The following is a 20,450-nucleotide window of genomic DNA, read 5'->3' as shown; positions in this document are numbered from 1 at the left end:
AAAAAGAGGTGTGTGTTTGTCTTGTTATAAAATAATTATAAAATAATTTATATAGAGAATCACACACACAGAGAGGGAGGATTATGGGATATGTAAGTCAGTTAAGGATACATCTACACTGCCTTTTGAAAAACAGCTGACTGGTGGGACCTCAGCAGTTCATTTTAAAAATACATGCGATTTGGATGCGACTTGGATGCGACTTTGTGCTTCCGGACAAACTTAACATTTATGCCAGTGTCTGAGTACGGAAAACTTCCGGGAGCCAAAAAAAAAAACCCAAATCTTTCACCAGGAAAGCTAACATGACTATTAGACTAATAGAAGTTACTGGAATTTATTTATTTATTTATTTATTTATTTATTTATTTGGCGAAAACTTACTGCACAGTTATGCAACTTTAAAATTTGATGATAGGTTTTAGGAAACGCAGTGCATCATCACTTCAGTTGAGAGCATACCTTATTGAAAATTCAGTAAATGATTTGTTTCTAAAATCAGTGCAGTCGACTCGCCGCCCTCACGTGGACTTGTAAGTGCATTTTATACCTTTTAACCTCTTCAACTCCTTGGAGCCACCAGTGATTCCAAACTCACCTCGTCACGTTCTTCATAACGTTCATACTCCATAAGCTCCATTCAGAAGCTGGGCGTCGTGTGAGGCTGTAGCTCTTCTCTCCAGTCTAATAGACGGTGACGTCATTTTAAACCCTTATAATAAAAGAAGCTGAACTCGTTTTTCCCCAAATCTGGGCTCTAAACTATAAAGACAGCGTCTCTTCAGTGATCTGCTCTGGAAACGTTACTTCTATAAAATAACACAAAGAGCGGCGGAGATTTTTGGCTTTCAGCAGTAAATTGTAAGCATGTGATATGTGGAGATCATAAAACACACGTTCTGTTAATTTGAGGGGAACTTTTGCGCAAAAACAAAATTTCCTGATTAATTTTGCCTTATGATTTGTTCATGTAAATTCAGATGGAAAAGCCAAAATATACCACATAGAACAAGTTAATTTCACGATTTGACTGCCAAATTTAACAGAACAGCACTTTTATAATTTTTTTTTTGCCATTTTTGCTTTCTTTTAATAATAATGTAGCTTTATATGTTTTGACGTTTGATAAAACATTTTTAGACAAGGCAAAAAAAGGCTGTTAAATCGAGGACTAAACAGCGTTTCTCCTCTTCCTCCCTTCCTGCTGGATCTGTGTAGAATTGCTAAGCAGATTCTTTTGGCTCAGATCAGAGCCAATCTTTCCTCCGAGTCTGACCAGGAGAGCTCGTCTGACGACAGCGAGGGACCAGAGAGCGAGGACGAGGAGGGGCTGAGGAAGAACATTGACGAGGAGAAGAATGGAAACTTGACTGATAGCAGTAAGTATTTTCTCCGTGTTTAATAAAGTAAGAAACACCAGCGCTCCTGAATGTCGCTGTAAATTGAGGGCCGTATTTAGAAAGACCTTTTCATGGTATCTTCAGTTCTTCTTCCAAAGCAATGCATATATTTCGAAATGCTTAGTACGAGACTTCCCTGCGCTTTATAGTTTTCTGACACCTTATTTATTGAAAAGCACACACAATAAATCTCAGGTTAGCAATAGCATGATATATTCATCAGATTTATGATATTAGATATGTTGAATTATTTGCACCAAACAGATTTAGGGTTCTAGAAAAAGAAGGTTATTAATTAATGTTTGGGAGGGTTTCTTTGGGATGTTTGAGGGATATTAAACGTTTTAAAATATTAATTTATTTGACTGAGTTCTCAGAATTGTATTAATCGCTTGTTCCTAATTATACTGTACATGCTTATTTACAGGTAATGCTGACACTTGTTATTTCAGCATATTTCAGAACCAGGCAGAATCAAAATCAATGTGATGTTTAGCTTATTGTTTATTGCTAAAATGGTCCAATTTGCAGAAAATTTAACAAAATGTATCAAATTAATTTGACTTTCTGCTTATTAAGGCCCTGAACTTGCCGAAATGTGCCAAATGCTGAAAAATGAAAATATGATTGAATGTATATTTTTTTAAAAAATGCAAACCAGTTATAAAGAGGCTGTTAACAATAATGACCAGTGTATAGAAGCTGTATAATAGTCACTAGCTGATTGGGTGACAGCAAATTATGCCTTTATTTTATTCATTTATCAGTTGTTTTGGTTTTCCATCCTGTTCCTTTTTAAAGAATTTTTGTAAACATTCATTAAAAATATTTTACATTTTGTAGTTTTTCAAACTTTTTTTTTTTTTTTTTTTTTTTTTAACTTGGCTTTATTGATTTTACTGGTGCATTTTGTCCATTCTAAATGTAATCATACTAAATATCCTACAGATGCATGCAGTACTGTGCAAAGTCAGATCATCCCACCCTTCATTCATTTAATTTCCAGTCAAAACAGTGCAAGTCATTGATTTTTCTGTAGGTATTTCTGAGGAGTTTAGAAATGGGATTGTGAAAATGGAAAAATTGTCCGTTGTAGTGTAAAAAAAAAAAAACCCGACCTCAGTCCAAAAGGAGTTTTGCCAGTTTATTGGATGAAACCACTGGACTAATGATAATGAAGGAAATATGAAAAATAGAAATCAAGACAGAAAAATCAGGCTAAATATGAAAAGTTTAAGAATAATTAGATAAAATGAAAAAAATTAGGCTTGAGAGCCTTTAGGGCACCAATCACCCCAGTAAACCTGAGTGTGGACTCGGGTTCGCTCTTTCTCCATCTCCCAAGACAATGAGTTCCCGCTTATCTCTCCACGTCCCAACTCCATGTGCTCCGGCCCGGACTGAACTCTTAAGGTTTTACCAAAAGAATTTACAACAGCCCTGCGTATCTGAAGTGACCTTCACCCAATCAGCATTCGCCAGAGAGACAAGCGCTCACTGTCAGGGCCTACAGACATGAACGACCCAGCTGCACACTCTAGAAACAAACACTGTAATACACCTAAGATTTTTATACTAACTAAAGATGAAGTCTAATCAATTGAGGTGAAAGGTTTGTGTGTGTGTGTGTGTGTGTGTGTGTATGATGTGTGGACTGTGTATGTGTGTGTTGTGATGTACAGACTAAATGGAGCCTAAAGTTGTACGTGACCTCTTCCCTTGGTAGAAACAGCCTTGAACATTGTGAAGACAGATTAAAGGTTTCTGTGCCTGGAGGCTAATAACCCCCACCAGACAGACCCTCATCGTCAATGTCACCATGGTAGATTTTCACATGGGTAGGTGTGTGTGTGTGTGAGTATGCGTGTGTGTGAGTATGCGTGTGTGTGTGTGTGTGTGAGTATGCGTGTGTGAGTAGAGCCTGACTTTAGCTCCCTCAAGCTAGACAACCTTGACTATCACACAGATAAGCTCTAGGCACAAAAGAACCTCTACACACTGGCACATTTTAAACTAACATCTGTAATGAGTACGTCTCTGATTCTTTTAAAATAATATTTAATAACCTGTAGTTGGAAGGGCAAGATCCCCAAAAAAATATAGTTTGGTTTTCAAGATCCCCAGGTCACTTATAGGATGATCCACTTACATGAGAAGGGACAAATTCAGAGTGAAAACTAGGAATTTCAGAGCTGTTTATGATCCAAAATTCCTAACTTATCCTGTCCTGGAGCAGGTTAGGCGTGCAGCACAAGTTGCCATGATGATTCCAGTAAAAAACTAAGCCTAACATTTGCTGGCTAAACAAGGACTCCTGCTGAACCTGACAACTTTTCTGTGTTGAAAAATTTATTCTAGTTCTGTGCAAAAGACCAACCTTCATTTATTTAACTAAACGCCCACTGAGTACAAGTTACTCATTTTTCCAGGAGGTATTTCTGAGGAGATTAGGTCTGAGATAATCCCCTTGCATAATAAAGGAGAAAGTCAATGTAAAAAATAAAAACAAATTTCAAAAACTGGAGTTCAAATAGTCATTAAAAGCTACAGAGAAAATGAGACTCCTAAGAACCACCTGGAAGACTCGGTACACACCAAAACTGCCCCCATCAGATAAGCTGATTTTATTTTTGAGGGAGAGGAGAAAAAAAAAAATCTGCTTTGGATTTGAAAAAATTGTGAAGCTGTTACTGAGAAAGGAAAACAGAGCAACCCTCCCAGTCCAGACCTCAGAATCAATGAATGTGTTTGGGATTGTGAGAAGCAGGAAATGCAAAACCAACTTCTAAGACTGAACTTTGGAGGTGTGGAAAAATAATCCTGCAGATTTCTTTGAAAAAATGCGAGTGTCTTGAAAAAAGTGTAATAAAACTGCTGTTTTATTAACATTAATAAAATTACGGAAACATTGTTTTAACAGTTGTTTATGGTTTTTTGTTTGTTTATGGCTTTTTCTTGAATCTAGTGGCTGTTTTGACTGGAAACTTACTAATTTCTGACTTTTGCACAGCACTGTACACAAAGTATTGTAATAGTTTTATACTAATAAATTTTATTTTGTATTTGCATGAGTAAACACTGTTATGTCTATAGGTGGCCCCACTGATGATAACTCTGATCCTGATAGTCCAACTTCAAGATCACTGACCCGTCACCACCTGCTGAGCTGTGGTCTCGCCCCACCAGAGGCGGAGTCTAAAGACAATAATAAGGATCCCGACAATCAGGAGAAGAAAACGAGGCAGGACAAAGAGCTGATTGTTGGTTAGTAAAGTGATTTTTATTGATTAACCCTATTGAACCTAAAGTTCAGTTCTTGAAAATTCAGAGCAGTGAAAAGTGACGTTTAAAGACCAGTTCTTTTTAGATGAGTCTAATGGCATTGTTCCTTGGAGGATATTTGTGATTTCAGACTAACTGATGAACTATTTCCTCAGCAGTTTATCTTGTTCGCCAAGTTTAACTATGCAAATACAAATCATGTCTAAATATTGTCATTTTCGAGATGTAAAGTTTACTGTAGCTGACTTTTTTGTTAATTTCCTGCTTACTACAAGTTCAAAAGGCCAGTTGTGTATATAAAATTGGCTAGACGACATCTTTCAAGACCTGACATCTGTTATAAATAATTAATCTTCCGTTGGCTCCATAAAGGCACACAGTGCTTGGACCCCGATAATTGCCATTTGTGATGCAGGTTCTCACAGTGGTTACAACATGAGTTCCTGTCAAAGACTAAATGAAAGTGGACTGTCTGACTGTCTTGGTTGCTAACAATGATAATTTATGCATAACCCTGATACAGACAGCCAGTGATGTCAGATCCTTTAACAACACTCCAGCGAAAATTAAGTTTTTGAAAATTGCATTTTCACTAGTTTGGTCAAAGTGCAATTTTACAAATTAATTTCTGTTTTCTCTGCAGTGAGCAGTGATGATCAGGGTTCAGCCAGTGAGGAGTCAGCTTTGAGTGAGGAGCTCAGCCAATCAGAGGATGAAGACAAAAGGTGAAACATCCGATCAGAGATTATTAATAAATATCAGGAATCATTATTGCAACTTTTTTAGATAAGCTTGATTCTTTAACTTCTAACACAAACTTTACAAAAACAGTGACCTTCCTCCATCAGAAAGCTGTGCCTGATGTGTCAATCTCGGCACTTATTGATTTGAATAGCTGTTTATGATCCAAAATTCCAAATTATCCTGTCCTAGATCAGGTTAGCCGTGCAGGACAAGTTGCCATGGTGATTCCGGTTATAACTAGGCTTAAAAGTCAAAGACCAACCTTTATGTAATTTATGAAAACGTCCAGTGAAAGCAAATAATTAATAAATGACAAATGAATAATAGAAATAAAAAAAGTAGGATGGTCTCTGAATTTTGCACAGTACTCTGTGTCCCCTCTATACTGAATGTAATATTAGAAGGTGAGGAATTGATTTATGATTTTAAATTTTTTTCCCTTGCATTCTGAATTCCTCCCTGACGTTACTCAGTCCTAAAGGGAATAATTCAGCCAGTGATGGTGGAGCTCTCACACCTAATCAACAGGTATGGGTGTGTGTGTGTGTGTGTGTGTGTGTGTGTGTGTGTGTGTGAGCTGTTTTAGTCCTTCTAATGTGTGTGTGTGTGTGTGTAAATGTGTACATGTATCTCTGTATTACCGAGGACCAAATGCCCTTATAAATAATGTAATAAGATCATGCTTACATGCATTAATTATAAGTAATGGTTATTAATAATCATTAATTTTGTAATAGACAGTGCTTTTTCAAAGCGCTGAGAGTTTTTAGGTAGGTTTGGTGTTCAGACTCAAAACTATGCATACTAGGAGTGTAAATCTCTGATTTACATTGATGATTCCTTTAGAAAATGACTCAGTGAATCATGAAGCCTCAAAATGAACGCTGATTGAGTTCAAACGAATCGGATTTAGGTATAAATCAGAATTACAGATGTTTGGACAAATTTGGGTCCAGTCACACTTGAACATACCCTCTACAGACAGCACACTTCTGTGCATTATAAAGTACAATTACTATTTATTTAGCGAATTTAACATGGTAGGAAAAATAGAGCAAAGTGTGTGGCCTGTGGAAAAGTTACGGCGCACTTATATTTTACATTTTATTTTTTCCAAAATGTTATACTCACAAACAGTGATAGTACCTTAAAATGTGCAGAAGTGTGTTCTCTGGAGAGGATGTGTTAACTTCACTTAAAAAATCAACAAAACATAATTTGACTAGGGGTGTGCAAATATTTGCACACAACTGTATGTTTAAAAATACACAAATGTAACTGGAGGAACTATTTATGCTGTAGTAGAGTATTATACAGTACACAAAGCTGATTTTGGATTTTTATGGTTAAAAATTATAAGTTTTGTTGCATAATTTTATTGCAGGTTATTGTAATAAATTATAATCAATGCATTTAAAAAACTTTAACCCTTTATAAAGGAATGTGTATTTTTATGTGCAATTAGGATGCTGGTGGTGATGAAGGTGAAGATGTTAAGAATGCTGAAGACGTCAGCGGTACTCCTAAAGGTCGGAAAAAGATCCGGAGGATCATGGAGGTGGGACAGCTGGCCAAGGAGACACAGGAGGCGCTGAGGGAGGAGGAGGAGAGGAGAAAGAGGCTAGCGGAGAGAGACAGACAGAGGCAGCAAGAGGAGAGCAGAGAACAAGGCAAAGATGACGAGGTACAAAAAAATGTCAATAAAAATGTCCACATTGATTCAGTTTTTAGGTTTTTTTTTTTTGTTTTTGGTGTTTTTTTTTTTTTTTTTTTTTTTTACCTAATTACAACAGCGGTGTTTGAAAGTTTGGGAACCCTATTTTTTGACAACTTTATCATTTATCATAATTTTTTTTATTATCAAAGTAAATTTGATTTTCAAACAAATCCTAATAATAGATAAGGGGAATCAAATTGAAATGAGACAAAATCTGATGAAGTTTTAGGTTAAATTTATATAACAAACTTTCAAGCTCCACTGCGTGTAATTGAGACATACATACTAACACTTAAATGACGTAGTTGGATGACATGTATTTGTATATAATTTTTTTTCTGCATCACAGTGGAAAAAGGAGAGGACAATCTACACCATAATTAGGAAATGGATAAATAAATCGCTATTGAAAGAAGTGCAAGGGCTATTTTTTAGTAAAGACAATGGAATTTTTTTTTTGTGAATACATAATAATTTGTTCATTAATAAATTAATAAATCACTGTAAGGAAAGAATTTGCAAGCACTGAGATTTTAATATATGGATAAAAATCTCATTATGATATACACCAACCCACCACTTCATTAAAAACGTCTGTCTCCTTGTTTCTACCCTCATTGTCCATTTTATCAGCTCCTGTGACCATATAATTTCACTTTGTAGTTCTACAGTTAGACTGCAGTCCATCTGTTTCTCTGCAAGTCCATCTGTTTCTCTCTTTTTACCCTGTTCTTCAGTGGTCAGGAACCCCTGGACCCTCACAGAGCAGGTACTATTTGGATGGTGGGTCTCAGCACTGCAGTAACACTGATGTGGTGGTGGTGGTGTGTTAGTGTGTGTTGCTCTGGTCTGAGTGGATCAGACACAGCAGTGCTGCTGGAGTTTTTAAACACATCAGTGTTGCTGCTGGACTGAGAATAGTCCACCAACCAAAAATATCCAGCCAGCAGCGTCCTGTGACCACTGATGGACTGCCTCAATCAAACTACCCCAAACCAATTTGAATACATTATCAATAGTAAAAAAAAAAGAAGTTTGATTTGAATAATTAATGGTTTATTGATTCTAAAAGAACTGTGGTATTAAGTCTGATTTTGGCTCTGCCTGTCAGGTCATGATAGTGTCTGAAAGACCTGCCCCTGACCTCGCCCCTCTGGTCCTAGAGCAAGATGATGCAACACGTAAAGCTCTTGTGCAGGTGGATACACACCTGTTGAGTAAACTGAAACCTCACCAACGAGAAGGTAAGAGACATTAATAATTTCTCTGTGTGATTATGGGACAAAAATCTCAAATTGGAATTCAAAAATAAAGACTGTAAAATTCAGTAGAAAAAGTGCAAAATTACAAAATGTTTCCCCAAATACAAGAACATCAAAAAGACACATAATTAAGAAAAAGCTTATAAATCACCTCAACAGGTCAGTACATTCTCACAAACACACAATCTCATATGCAAAGATTAAACTACAATAAAAAGTTTTACAAAAATTTTGAAATTACTTAACTGATCAGTGTTTTTAACAAAGGCAATCAGCTTCATTTAGCTTTTGTCTGAAATTGATTTATGTTTATTGTTAGGGAACATCATAGCTGCTGTGAGAGCTTAGAGACCATCTTTTGCATTGCAAATGGTGATTATCGGGGTCCAAGCACTATGCACCATTATAACTAATGAATGGCATCTGTTTTGTAATAGATGTGCAGTATCAAAAAATTATGTCTGCCAAGTTTTGTGCACATTGGCCTTTTCACCTTGGCATGATAAGCAACAAATGTGACAAGTCAGAATACTAGAAAATAGTGCATTATTGGATATGACTTGACTCTGTATGACTCTGAATATTTCCATAGCAATTACTTCTATATTTTAGAACTAAAAGTTCATGTTAAAATACCGGAATTGTTCTCTTATTAATGATGCCGCTGGACCCCAATAGAGGCGATTTTCCTGTCTGTAATTTGTGTTATTGTCAAATAAAATCAGATTTTTGGTACCACTCCCAGATATGTGCATCACAATGCATCACTGCAGGTTTTAACTCTTACTATGCATGTGTTTAATATGTGTACATGTGTGTCACCGTGTAGGTGTGCAGTTCATGTGGGACAGCTGTTGTGAGTCAATTGTGAAGGTGAAAGAGTCTCCTGGTTCCGGCTGCATTCTTGCCCACTGCATGGGCCTTGGAAAAACACTACAGGTACTGAGAGAAAGATTCTGAGTCTGTTTGGGGCTGCAAGAATTATTTACTTAACAAATTTCATTAGTTTTCATCAAGTTGGATTGTGGAAAAAGTTCGCCTTATAATGTCATATATAAGATATGCAGGTGGCCATGGTGATGGGGCCATGTTATCAAATATCATCATTAGCATAGAACAGCCAATTTAACCTGGAGAGAAAGTTCCTCTGATCCTCATCTATGGCCAGTGTTCTCAGAAAAAGGTAATAATAAATAATATTAAATAAAATGTACACAATGATGTGTGGTTAGCTTTTTTTTAGCTTTAGAATTATGAAAATGCCTTGTTTTAATTGTTTTTACAAGGGCATGGCTTTGGAAATCACTTACAATCTGAAGTTTCTCCAGCAGGGAGCACTAATAGCATGCAGGTCAGCACAAATCTGCAGCAGAAGAAGCCCATGAACGCAAGTGTTTGCAGTAATGTTTATTATAACATCAGGTGAAGATGTTGGGCTACTCAGTATCATATTATTTATTATGCAAGGTTTATAAAGGATTTTGATTAAAACTGTCAATGTTAAAGCCCAGCAATTAAAAGCAAATAGAAAGTAGGTTAAAACTACTGCATTGATTTGGTTGAGGGGTGGGGGTGATATTGATAATCATGATTTTTCTTCTTTTTTTTTTTTTTTTTTTTTTTATTGGAAAATTGTGCTAATTACTTTTAATAAAAAAAAAGTAGAAAAATACTTTGCCCAAGTCTAGTATAGCTCTATAATGTTCATATGATCCACACAGTCACTCTGACAGACTGTAATACACTACAGGAAGCGTAGGGGGCGATACGGCTTCTACTGTTTCATTTAAAAAGCTCTATAATGTTCATATGATCCACACAGTCGCTCTGACAGACTGTAATACACTACAGGAAGCGTAGGGGGCGATACGGCTTCTACTGTTTCATTTAAAAAGCTCTATAATGTTCATATGATCCACACAGTCGCTCTGACAGACTGTAATACACTACAGGAAGCGTAGGGGGCGATACGGCTTCTACTGTTTCATTTAAAAAGCTCTATAATGTTCATATGATCCACACAGTCGCTCTGACAGACTGTAATACACTACAGGAAGCGTAGGGGGCGATACGGCTTCTACTGTTTCATTTAAAAAGCTCTATAATGTTCATATGATCCACACAGTCGCTCTGACAGACTGTAATACACTACAGGAAGCGTAGGGGGCGATACGGCTTCTACTGTTTCATTTAAAAAGCTCTATAATGTTCATATGATCCACACAGTCGCTCTGACAGACTGTAATACACTACAGGAAGCGTAGGGGGCGATACGGCTTCTACTGTTTCATTTAAAAAGCTCTATAATGTTCATATGATCCACACAGTCGCTCTGACAGACTGTAATACACTACAGGAAGCGTAGGGGGCGATACGGCTTCTACTGTTTCATTTAAAAAGCTCTATAATGTTCATATGATCCACACAGTCGCTCTGACAGACTGTAATACACTACAGGAAGCGTAGGGGGCGATACGGCTTCTACTGTTTCATTTAAAAAGCTCTATAATATTCATATGATCCACACAGTCGCTCTGACAGACTGTAATACACTACAGGAAGCGTAGGGGGAGATACGGCTTCTACTGTTTCATTTAAAAAGCTCTATAATGTTCATATGATCCACACAGTCGCTCTGACAGACTGTAATACACTACAGGAAGCGTAGGGGGCGATACAGCTTCTACTGTTTCATTTAAAAAGCTCTATAATGTTCATATGATCCACACAGTCGCTCTGACAGACTGTAGTACACTACAGGAAGCGTAGGGGGCGATACGGCTTCTACTGTTTCATTTAAAAAGCTCTATAATGTTCATATGATCCACACAGTCGCTCTGACAGACTGTAGTACACTACAGGAAGCGTAGGGGGCGATACGGCTTCTACTGTTTCATTTAAACAGCTCTATAATGTTCATATGATCCACACAGTCGCTCTGACAGACTGTAATACACTACAGGAAGCGTAGGGGGCGATACGGCTTCTACTGTTTCATTTAAAAAGCTCTATAATGTTCATATGATCCACACAGTCGCTCTGACAGACTGTAATACACTACAGGAAGCGTAGGGGGCGATACGGCTTCTACTGTTTCATTTAAAAAGCTCTATAATGTTCATATGATCCACACAGTCGCTCTGACAGACTGTAGTACACTACAGGAAGCGTAGGGGGCGATACGGCTTCTACTGTTTCATTTAAAAAGCTCTATAATGTTCATATGATCCACACAGTCGCTCTGACAGACTGTAATACACTACAGGAAGCGTAGGGGGCGATACGGCTTCTACTGTTTCATTTAAACAGCTCTATAATGTTCATATGATCCACACAGTCGCTCTGACAGACTGTAATACACTACAGGAAGCGTAGGGGGCGATACGGCTTCTACTGTTTCATTTAAAAAGCTCTATAATGTTCATATGATCCACACAGTCGCTCTGACAGACTGTAATACAGTACAGGAAGCGTAGGGGGCGATACGGCTTCTACTGTTTCATTTAAAAAGCTCTATAATGTTCATATGATCCACACAGTCGCTCTGACAGACTGTAATACACTACAGGAAGCGTAGGGGGCGATACGGCTTCTACTGTTTCATTTTTAAAAAATACACATTGTTGCACAAATGGAACTTTTGGACTTTTGGCAGAAGTGAGAGGTGCCAAAAAAGGCAGAATGTTAGATTAATTAAATCAGTTGTGTGCACATTATTAGATGTGGAGATCAATGTAAAGAAGTAATTCAGGGAGTGTTTCCTAACCTCAGCACATTTGTGATGTTTTAAGTTGTGGAATATAAACTATAGTGTTGGTTTTTCAGGTCATAGCGTTCCTGCACACAGTGTTGTCCTGTGAGCTGGTGGCGCTGAAGACGGCGCTGGTGGTTTGTCCGCTAAATACAGTCCTGAACTGGAAGGCAGAATTTGACAAATGGCAGAGTGGCATTAAAACACACAAGCTAGAGGTGAGTCTTTCACACAGCCTAGAACGGTCATTAATCACTGAATAAAACAATTGTGGTGTTACTTAAAGCTAAAAAGTTTACTGAACAAGGTTTTCCTCTCCTTTCCCTCCAAATGTAATTGATCAGTAAAGATGTGTTTGGTGTCAGAAGTTTGCATCTTTAGTTTTATGCTTGGGTAATATAATTATATTTAAGCAATAGAACATGAGACGGAGTGTGTTATTGCAAAATAACATTACAACTGTAATTTGGTCGCAGGCATGAGCCGAAGGAGACCTCGGGTGTTCTATTGCTTTTATACAACAGTTGAATAAATAAAGTAATGAATTAATAAACCGGGCCATGAACGCAGTTTATTAATTTATAACTTTAATATGTTTTAATGTTCGCAGTTACTTTCACCAAATTATAGTTCTTTAACAAGCAGGTTGTTGCTACATCAGATTAACGAGCTCCACCCACTCGCTGCTCAGCCGGCAGTTCGTTCTCCAGCTCCTTACACTAAATTCCCAAACTGGCGTCACCACTGAGCAGCTTTTCTGTGTTTTATTGGGTCAGTTTTACGGCTCAGTCTGATTTGGTCCGACTCTGAAGATCAGACACGTCTGGCGAATGGTGTTGGGTTCATTTCTGGCTGATTCCAGGTTGTTCAGCTGTTCTTCTGTCACAGCTGACGACTGAAAAGCTGCTCAGTGGAGACGACAGTTTGGGAATTTGGTGTCATCTCATTTTCAGAGTCGGACCAAATCGGCTGTCGGTCAAATGTGATCTTAAAAATGCCCGTTTTCTGTTTGTGGCAAATTAAAAAGTAAAAACGTTCAAATAGCTTGTGTCTCCTACAGCGGTCAAAGTTGTTGATGGTGTTTGTGCTTAGCGACAGCATCTCTGCAGAGTGATAGTGTTTGTGGAAAAAAACGTGATGTTATGGCAGAACAACAGCACAGTTAGGACGATTCTCAACCAATCAGGTTGCATGGCTTTTAACTGATAACGTGATCAGTTTTGTTAACATAACTAGTAAGATCTTCTGAGTACATTGTTAACATCATCTGTACTTAAAGAACATTAGCCACGTTTACATGCAGGCTGATAATCCATTAATAATCTGACTAATAGTACAATCGGAATAGGATATGTCCATGTAAACACTTCAATCGGAACAGACTGGTTTGATAGAGGCCATTCAGAATACAATTCCTATCCAATTGATCGAGGTGTGTAATCCTGTAAATAATCCATTAAATAGAAGAATAATATCCGTGTAAACTCCTGTATCCGATTACATTCCCTATCAGAAAGTTTAAATCCGTTCTGCATGTGCGTCGCGTCGCAGTGAGAGTTTATACTGTTCAGCGTGGTGGAGCAGAAACTGGTCTGCAGAGGAGACGAAGTTCATGCTCTGATCTTTAAAAGACGGCGGTGGGACGGACGTCCAGCTTATGCGTCTCAGAAAGCAGTTCAAAAACACAAGCACTGCTCACTGCTGCTCATCTCACTCTGACTGGACACATGATCAATGTCATGGTAACGTCTACACTAAGCGGTTCTCTGCGTATGAACATAATTTTGGATTGGATTACTTGTAGTGAGCATGTAAGCGGAGATTTTACATCAGATTGTTGAGTAGTGTGAGCAGATGAACACCTCAGTCTTAATCTGTAATCTGAACGTGTTCAGTCAGATTGGAGAAAATGTTTGCATGTAAACACAGGCACTGGCCAACTGCATGTTTCATTAAATATAGAGTATATTTAGTCTGTTATAATTGGATTACTGCAGTACAGAATGTAAAAAGTTAAATGAAAATTGGTTTCAAATGTGCCACTACTGGTGCAGCAAGCCTTTTAAAATATTGTGGTATGAATCATAGAAATAAGTCTGTCATGATTCTTTTGCCATATCACCCTCCCTTAGTTTCGAGGCTAATGTAGATAACACATAGTGTATGCTAATAGCCCAGCAATTAGCAATGTGTAGGCTACATGCCTGAAGCTGAGCGTACACTACATGTTTTTTAGCTGGATCTTAACCCTGATTTTCCCACCTTTTCATGATGGAAGCATTTTTTCCAGGTTTAAACAAAACCAGTTGATGCTTGAATGATCTGTTAATTTGAGTTGGAAATTAGTTAATATTATTTAGCCTTACAATGAACAATGCTCAGTTAAAAACAACCATTTGGGTCATATTCAAAACCTAGTGCTGGGTCGCTGTATAATGGAACAGATGTTGGGTTGAACTGATCCTAGTCTAAGCTCACTTTATTGCTTAGTAATGATAAATTTTTGTCTAAATTACTTTTAAATCTATAAACATGAACAGATATACATCGCATAGCTAATTGGTATCGGGCATCTGTGCTTTTCTCTGCTTTCTCAGTTTTATTTATAATAGGTAGAATTAATAAACTTCTCTTTAGTGAGGTGTAGTTCAGTCGTAACTTACGTACACACGTAACTTTAATTAGGACTAAAATGTGTGTACCCCCCTTTCCATGGTTGGTCAGGTGATTGAGCTTGCTACAGTGAAGTCGGTGCTCTGTCGAGTGGACGCTTTGACCAGATGGCATAGGAAAGGAGGTGTGATGATCGTGAGCTACGAAATCTACCGCATCCTCACGCATGGGCGGCAAGCCAAATATGCCAAACACCAGCAGAGTTTACGAACAGCACTGCAGAATCCAGGTACACCCCTGCCACATTCCCCAACCCATCCACACTGCACTGTAAAATGCACCCTGCCAAATACTGATCCACCATTAAAAACTGATTTTGACCATTGCAGTTTCCTTCAGTATCTTGGTTTCTTTGCATTATTTGCGTATAATTATTGCCCCAAAGAATTCTGGATATGAATTTAAACTTACTTTTTGGATTTTCTTTTTTTTTTTCCCACAATCTGGATAATTACATAATAATTTGAGTAATTGTGCAATATCTAGTCTAATTCTCTCATATTTTACTCTATATATATATATATATATATCTCCTCTAATTCCTGCCTAATATATGTAGGTTCATGTGCAGTTGTATCTTGCTGCTGTAACACCGCAGTTTCCTTTGAGATGAATAAAGTTCTCTCTGTATCCATCTATAAATTTGTTATTTATAACATTATTAGAACCTTATTCTTGGTATTATACAGCTTTTTTTAGTCTTTTTAGAATCAGCTGGACACGTCAAACATCTCTTTGTCTCTGCTTACGAAATATCTGCACCTGTGAAATTGTAGAGCAGGAATCTTATCAGAATCATTTTAACACGCTTGCCTGTGATAAATGTCTTATATAATTGAAAATATGGCTGGGCGATAAAAAGATAACGATAAGTATCACAATGTAACTTTCCTCCATAGCACAATAAGAAATGCTCAATAAAGTTTCTTCCACATTCTAGCAAAAGCCCTGGTGGCGTTTTCTACTGCAAAAAAGCAGCACTGCTCTGTTGTCGCCACCACTTCCAAGTATTTCGACATGATTAGAGAGAGGAGGGGCAACAAATTTGCCTCCAAATATACTTTAGCCCCGTCTGAAACGTGGAGTCATACATTCCTTGTTTGAGTGGAGTGACCGGCGATCTGCTCTCCTGTGGCCGAGCGTGAGTGATCAGTGGCGTTACTGTCCTACAGTGAACTCGCCTCTTTCTGTACATCCAAACAAGCTGTAGCAATGTTAGCAAATCAGGTCTGCTGCTCTCCTTGCTGTTACAGCACTCAGTCATATTTTAGTATTAGTGGGTTTCCAAGCAGTGAAAGTGAGAGTAAGAAGTGGTTCATGTGAGTTACAGCCCTGATTTAAACGACAGTAAACTGAGGAAGCTGTGAGGCTTTGGAAAGCGGGGGCGCAGTATCTTTCCAGGCTAGCTGTTTTTAGCAGCTGGTTAACTCGAAGCAGCTCCGTCACTCAGACAACACGGTGAACTGATGATACTGCAGTTCAAACAAGAGACAAAAGCAGCGCTTTCAGTTTAAACGTAGCTAAAAGTCGGACTCCGTCTGTCTGGTGTTGAGATATTACAGTTATTACGGGAAAGCCGAGCCTCGTCACCAGACAGATAAAATAATCTTTTCTTTCTTCAATTATGACCATTACAAAAACTGCAGCTGTGCTTTTCCAGCTGATAAAAACTCCTCAACAGACACTTCCTCCCACCGTCCCATGACAGATCTGTGAGATGTTCCACTGGTTGGTGAGTTTGTTGTGTTCTGACCATAAAGGACAGTTTAAAACAGCGACTGACCACCCAGGAGCAAAATCAGCCTTCAAACTTTTGGCATTTTTTTGCGATATGTATCAATATGAATTTTGTTTGTCATGATAACATTTTTCTAATTGAACATATTATTTTCGTACTTGAATGACTCTGTATGCGTGTTTGTGTGGATGTTTGTTTATGTGTACGTGTTGTTTGTGGCAGGTCCAGATGTGGTCATTTGTGATGAAGGTCACATCCTGAGGAACGATGCGACGGGCATTTTTAAGGCCATGAGCTCCATACGCACACGCCGGAGAATTGTCCTAACGGGGACGCCGCTCCAGAACAATCTCACAGAGTGTAATGACCTTTAATCTTTAACACTCTTGCACGGTGTAATAATGTCACCTTTAACCCCTCATTCATCAGCTGCACCTCTGTTATCACCATAAACCTTTTTAGGGGCTAATGATGTTAACAAGTGACAGAACCTTATCCTTTACTAATTAGCACAGTGCCGACTGCATGCCTGAATCACCATTTGCCATAAACTCTCCCTGGTGAAGCAATGTCAAATAGACCTGCTTACCATGACTAATATTTTCTTATAACTAAAATAGATTTGTGTATTTGTTTTTGCATAGAAATGTATTTTGGAATTTGTACTACTTAGTAATACTATTATATTAATGTACTGTAGAAAGTTTGGACTGGAAAGTTTGAACGAATGTTTTCCATAATTTTAAGGATGTTTTTATGTTAAATGCTGCACAAATATAAGCAGTGTTGATGCCTTTAATTTTATTTCCAAAACCAAAGTTAATTTCTTCATATTATAGCAAAACCTCATATGTGTGAAACAGTTACTTAAGTTATCTTTACAGTTAAAGTGTAAAGATCTTCTTAACTTATGTTTTATTCCATGTAATGCACAGTGGTGGACGAAGTACATGCATCATATACTTGAGTTAAAGTCGAGACCCCCAAGGTAAAATATTACTCCAGTGAAAGTAGAAGTTCCTCCCTTTAGACCTCCACTTGAGTAAAAGTACTAAAGTATTTACCTTCAAATGTACTTAAGTATAAAGTAAAAGTACTAAAAGAGTAATTCTGGCTCTGATGTCCTGTTATCATTTTTATAACCAGACTGGCTTCATGAACTCATTTCAGGTGAAAGTCCTCCAGCGTCTCTCTTGGTAAACCAGTCTTTTAATAGAACGTCATTAATTAGTGACGCTGACGTCTATTAAAATGATCAGAAGCACAAAACACTGAAGGTAAACAGTTTCCATCAGGGAGAACCGAGTGGCTCTGAAATCACTTTTTACACACAAGCAAAGTTTCAGTTTCAGATTTATTTACAACTTAGTTCCAAGTTTAAGTTGAATAAAAACTGGCTTTAAACTCAGGATCACAGATGAGCTCCTTTACTATGTTGATCTGTAGGCGTCTGTTCATAAACATAAACCAGCCCAAACTCATTTACTATAAAATGAAATGGTGTTTGTAGAAATTCAGAAAAAAGCTGCGTCAGTCTCGACTGCATATGTGGACATATTTCTATATTGAGCTCTATTTACACAAAGTTAGGTTAGTTCATCATTTATGTTGAACAGACTCTCCCAAAGTTTTACGCTGCTGCGCTGACGTTGAACCGCGTGCTGCACTGGGTCGGTATGACCAACAGGTCAAAACCAGCTCTAAACAAAGTGACCGCTGGGCCCTGATTGGTGCTCTGGCTTTGCGCTTCTTTCGTTTTGACATGTGACGTTTTTATACACACAGAAACCAAAAGGAACGACAGATTTCTCAAAATGTAGGAGGAAAAAGTCGGATATTAGACTCTGAAATGTAGTGGAGTGAAAGGAAAAAGTCCAGAATGGAGAAACTTTAGTACAGATACACCAAAAATACTAAAGTACAGAAACCAATTACATTCACTCAGTTATTGTCAAACACTGGCTTTAAGGACCAAATTACCAGTCAAGTGTGGTGTTGTCGCATTGTCTGACTGGACCATTAGCAGACATGTCCTAACTTTTGACAGGTACTGAAATTATATCCAAAGAAATGCCTTTAATCGTATTAAATGTGCATTTGTTTCACATTTTAGATCACTGTATGGTAAATTTCACAAAGCAGAACCTGCTGGGTTCTCTGTGTGAGTTTAGGAACCGCTTCATTAACCCCATCCAGAACGGCCAGTGTGCTGACTCCACCCCTTCTGACGTCCGACTGATGAAGAAGCGAGTCCACGTCCTCCATGAGCTCCTTGGTGGATGTGTTCAGGTCAGAGAGACCGATACGATGCGAATGAGAGAGAGTGAGAGCACTAACACGCCTATTCACACCAGGAGTAACATGGCAATTGTCAGGGAACGCCTTAGCTACCCCCTGGGATGTTATAGCAGGGGCCTAATAACACCTGGGATGCTAAAGTGGCCTAGTAACACTTTAGCAACCACCTGGGATGCTATAGCAGTGGAATAGCAACACCTTAGCAACCACCTGGGCTTCTACAGAAATGGCCCATCAACATCTTAGCAACCACCCAAGTAGCATGGCAGCACATTAGCAACCACCTGGGCTTCTACAGAAATGCCCTGTCAGCATCTTAGCAACCATCCAGAATAGCATGGCAGAACCTTAGCAACCACCTGGGATTGTACAGAAATGGCCTATCAGTATCTTAGCAACCACCCAGAGTAGCATGGCAGCACCTTAGCAACCAGCTGGGATTCTACAGAAACAGCCTGTCAACATCTTAGCTGCCACCCAGGATAACATAGCAACCACCTGGAATGCTAAAGCAGTGGCCTAGTGTAACACCTTAGCAACCACCTAGGATTCTACAGAATTGGCCTGTTAGTATTTTAGCAACCACCCAGGATAGCATAGCAGCACCTTAGCAACCACCTGGGATTCTACAGAAATGGCCCATCAGTATCTTAGCAACCACTCAGAATAGCATACAGCACCTTAGCAACCACCTGGGTTTCTACAGAAATGGTCTTATCAGTATCTTAGCAAACACTCAGACTAGCATAGCAGCACCTTAGCAACCACCTGGACTTCTACAGAAATGGTCTATCAGCATCTTAGCAAACACCTGGAACACCTTAGCAATGCCGAGCAGTGCCTAGAAACACCTTAGCAACCACCTGGGATTCTACAGGAATGGCCTGTCAACATCTTAGCAACCACCCAGGATAACATAGCAACCACCTGGGATGCTAAAGCAGTGGCCTAGTAACACCTTAGCAACCACCTGGACTTTCATAGTAATGCCTAGCGACACCTTAGAAAGCATCTGGGATTTATAGCAGCATCTTTAATGAGCCACCTTATTCACAAATGTTCCCCTTTAGTTATCGTTGGGTTTCAACCTGAGGTGCATCTATAAAACCTGTAATCAGCCCACGGGTGTATAATTATCTGCTGTTTTGCTTTTCTTTGCAGAGGCGGGACTATTCTGTACTGACCCGCTTCCTGCCCCCAAAACACGAGTATGTCCTGTCGATCAGGATGACACCACTGCAGTGTAAACTGTACACACACTACCTACAGAACTATACAGGTGAGTCTCTCACTAACAAGTCCTGTACAGTGCTGCAGTGTGGGCCCCTGTGGGCCTATTTTAGTGGAAGTGGCCGTTATGACAGTGTTACTGTGATCATCATTTATATCAGTCTTCTTTTCAGTGTTGTAGATCTTGTAGAGACCACTTGTATGTTTCATTACAAAGATAATATAATTAATCGCATTTAATAAAATTGAGTCCAGTTCAGTATGTGCAGTATGCATTAACATACTTCAGGAAAAATGACATCAGGACGCATGTTGTTTAGCCCAAAAATGTCTTAATGTATCATGATGTGTTTTC

The 20,450-nt window shown here is 38.5% G+C and overlaps 1 protein-coding gene across 4 annotated transcripts in view; it reads left to right on the top strand.

The window, feature by feature from the left end:
- The window catches only part of LOC108443772 (transcriptional regulator ATRX-like), a 66,467-nt gene that overhangs the window by 31,476 nt on the left and 14,541 nt on the right, over nt 1–20,450 (top strand). For all 4 annotated transcript variants that reach the window (XM_037533233.1, XM_037533234.1, XM_017724627.2 and 1 more), the window contains exons 12-23: nt 1,219–1,379; nt 4,494–4,664; nt 5,326–5,407; nt 5,900–5,954; nt 6,892–7,110; nt 8,255–8,387; nt 9,235–9,344; nt 12,231–12,374; nt 14,881–15,058; nt 16,790–16,927; nt 18,681–18,856; nt 20,027–20,144. In XM_037533233.1, the coding sequence (XP_037389130.1) occupies nt 1,219–1,379; nt 4,494–4,664; nt 5,326–5,407; nt 5,900–5,954; nt 6,892–7,110; nt 8,255–8,387; nt 9,235–9,344; nt 12,231–12,374; nt 14,881–15,058; nt 16,790–16,927; nt 18,681–18,856; nt 20,027–20,144 (1,685 nt within the window). The remainder of the gene's footprint in view (nt 1–1,218; nt 1,380–4,493; nt 4,665–5,325; nt 5,408–5,899; nt 5,955–6,891; nt 7,111–8,254; nt 8,388–9,234; nt 9,345–12,230; nt 12,375–14,880; nt 15,059–16,789; nt 16,928–18,680; nt 18,857–20,026; nt 20,145–20,450) is intronic.

Source organism: Pygocentrus nattereri, chromosome 23 (genome assembly GCF_015220715.1).
Source record: "Pygocentrus nattereri isolate fPygNat1 chromosome 23, fPygNat1.pri, whole genome shotgun sequence".
Lineage (NCBI taxonomy): Eukaryota > Metazoa > Chordata > Actinopteri > Characiformes > Serrasalmidae > Pygocentrus > Pygocentrus nattereri.
This window is presented reverse-complemented; position numbering and strand designations above follow the sequence as displayed.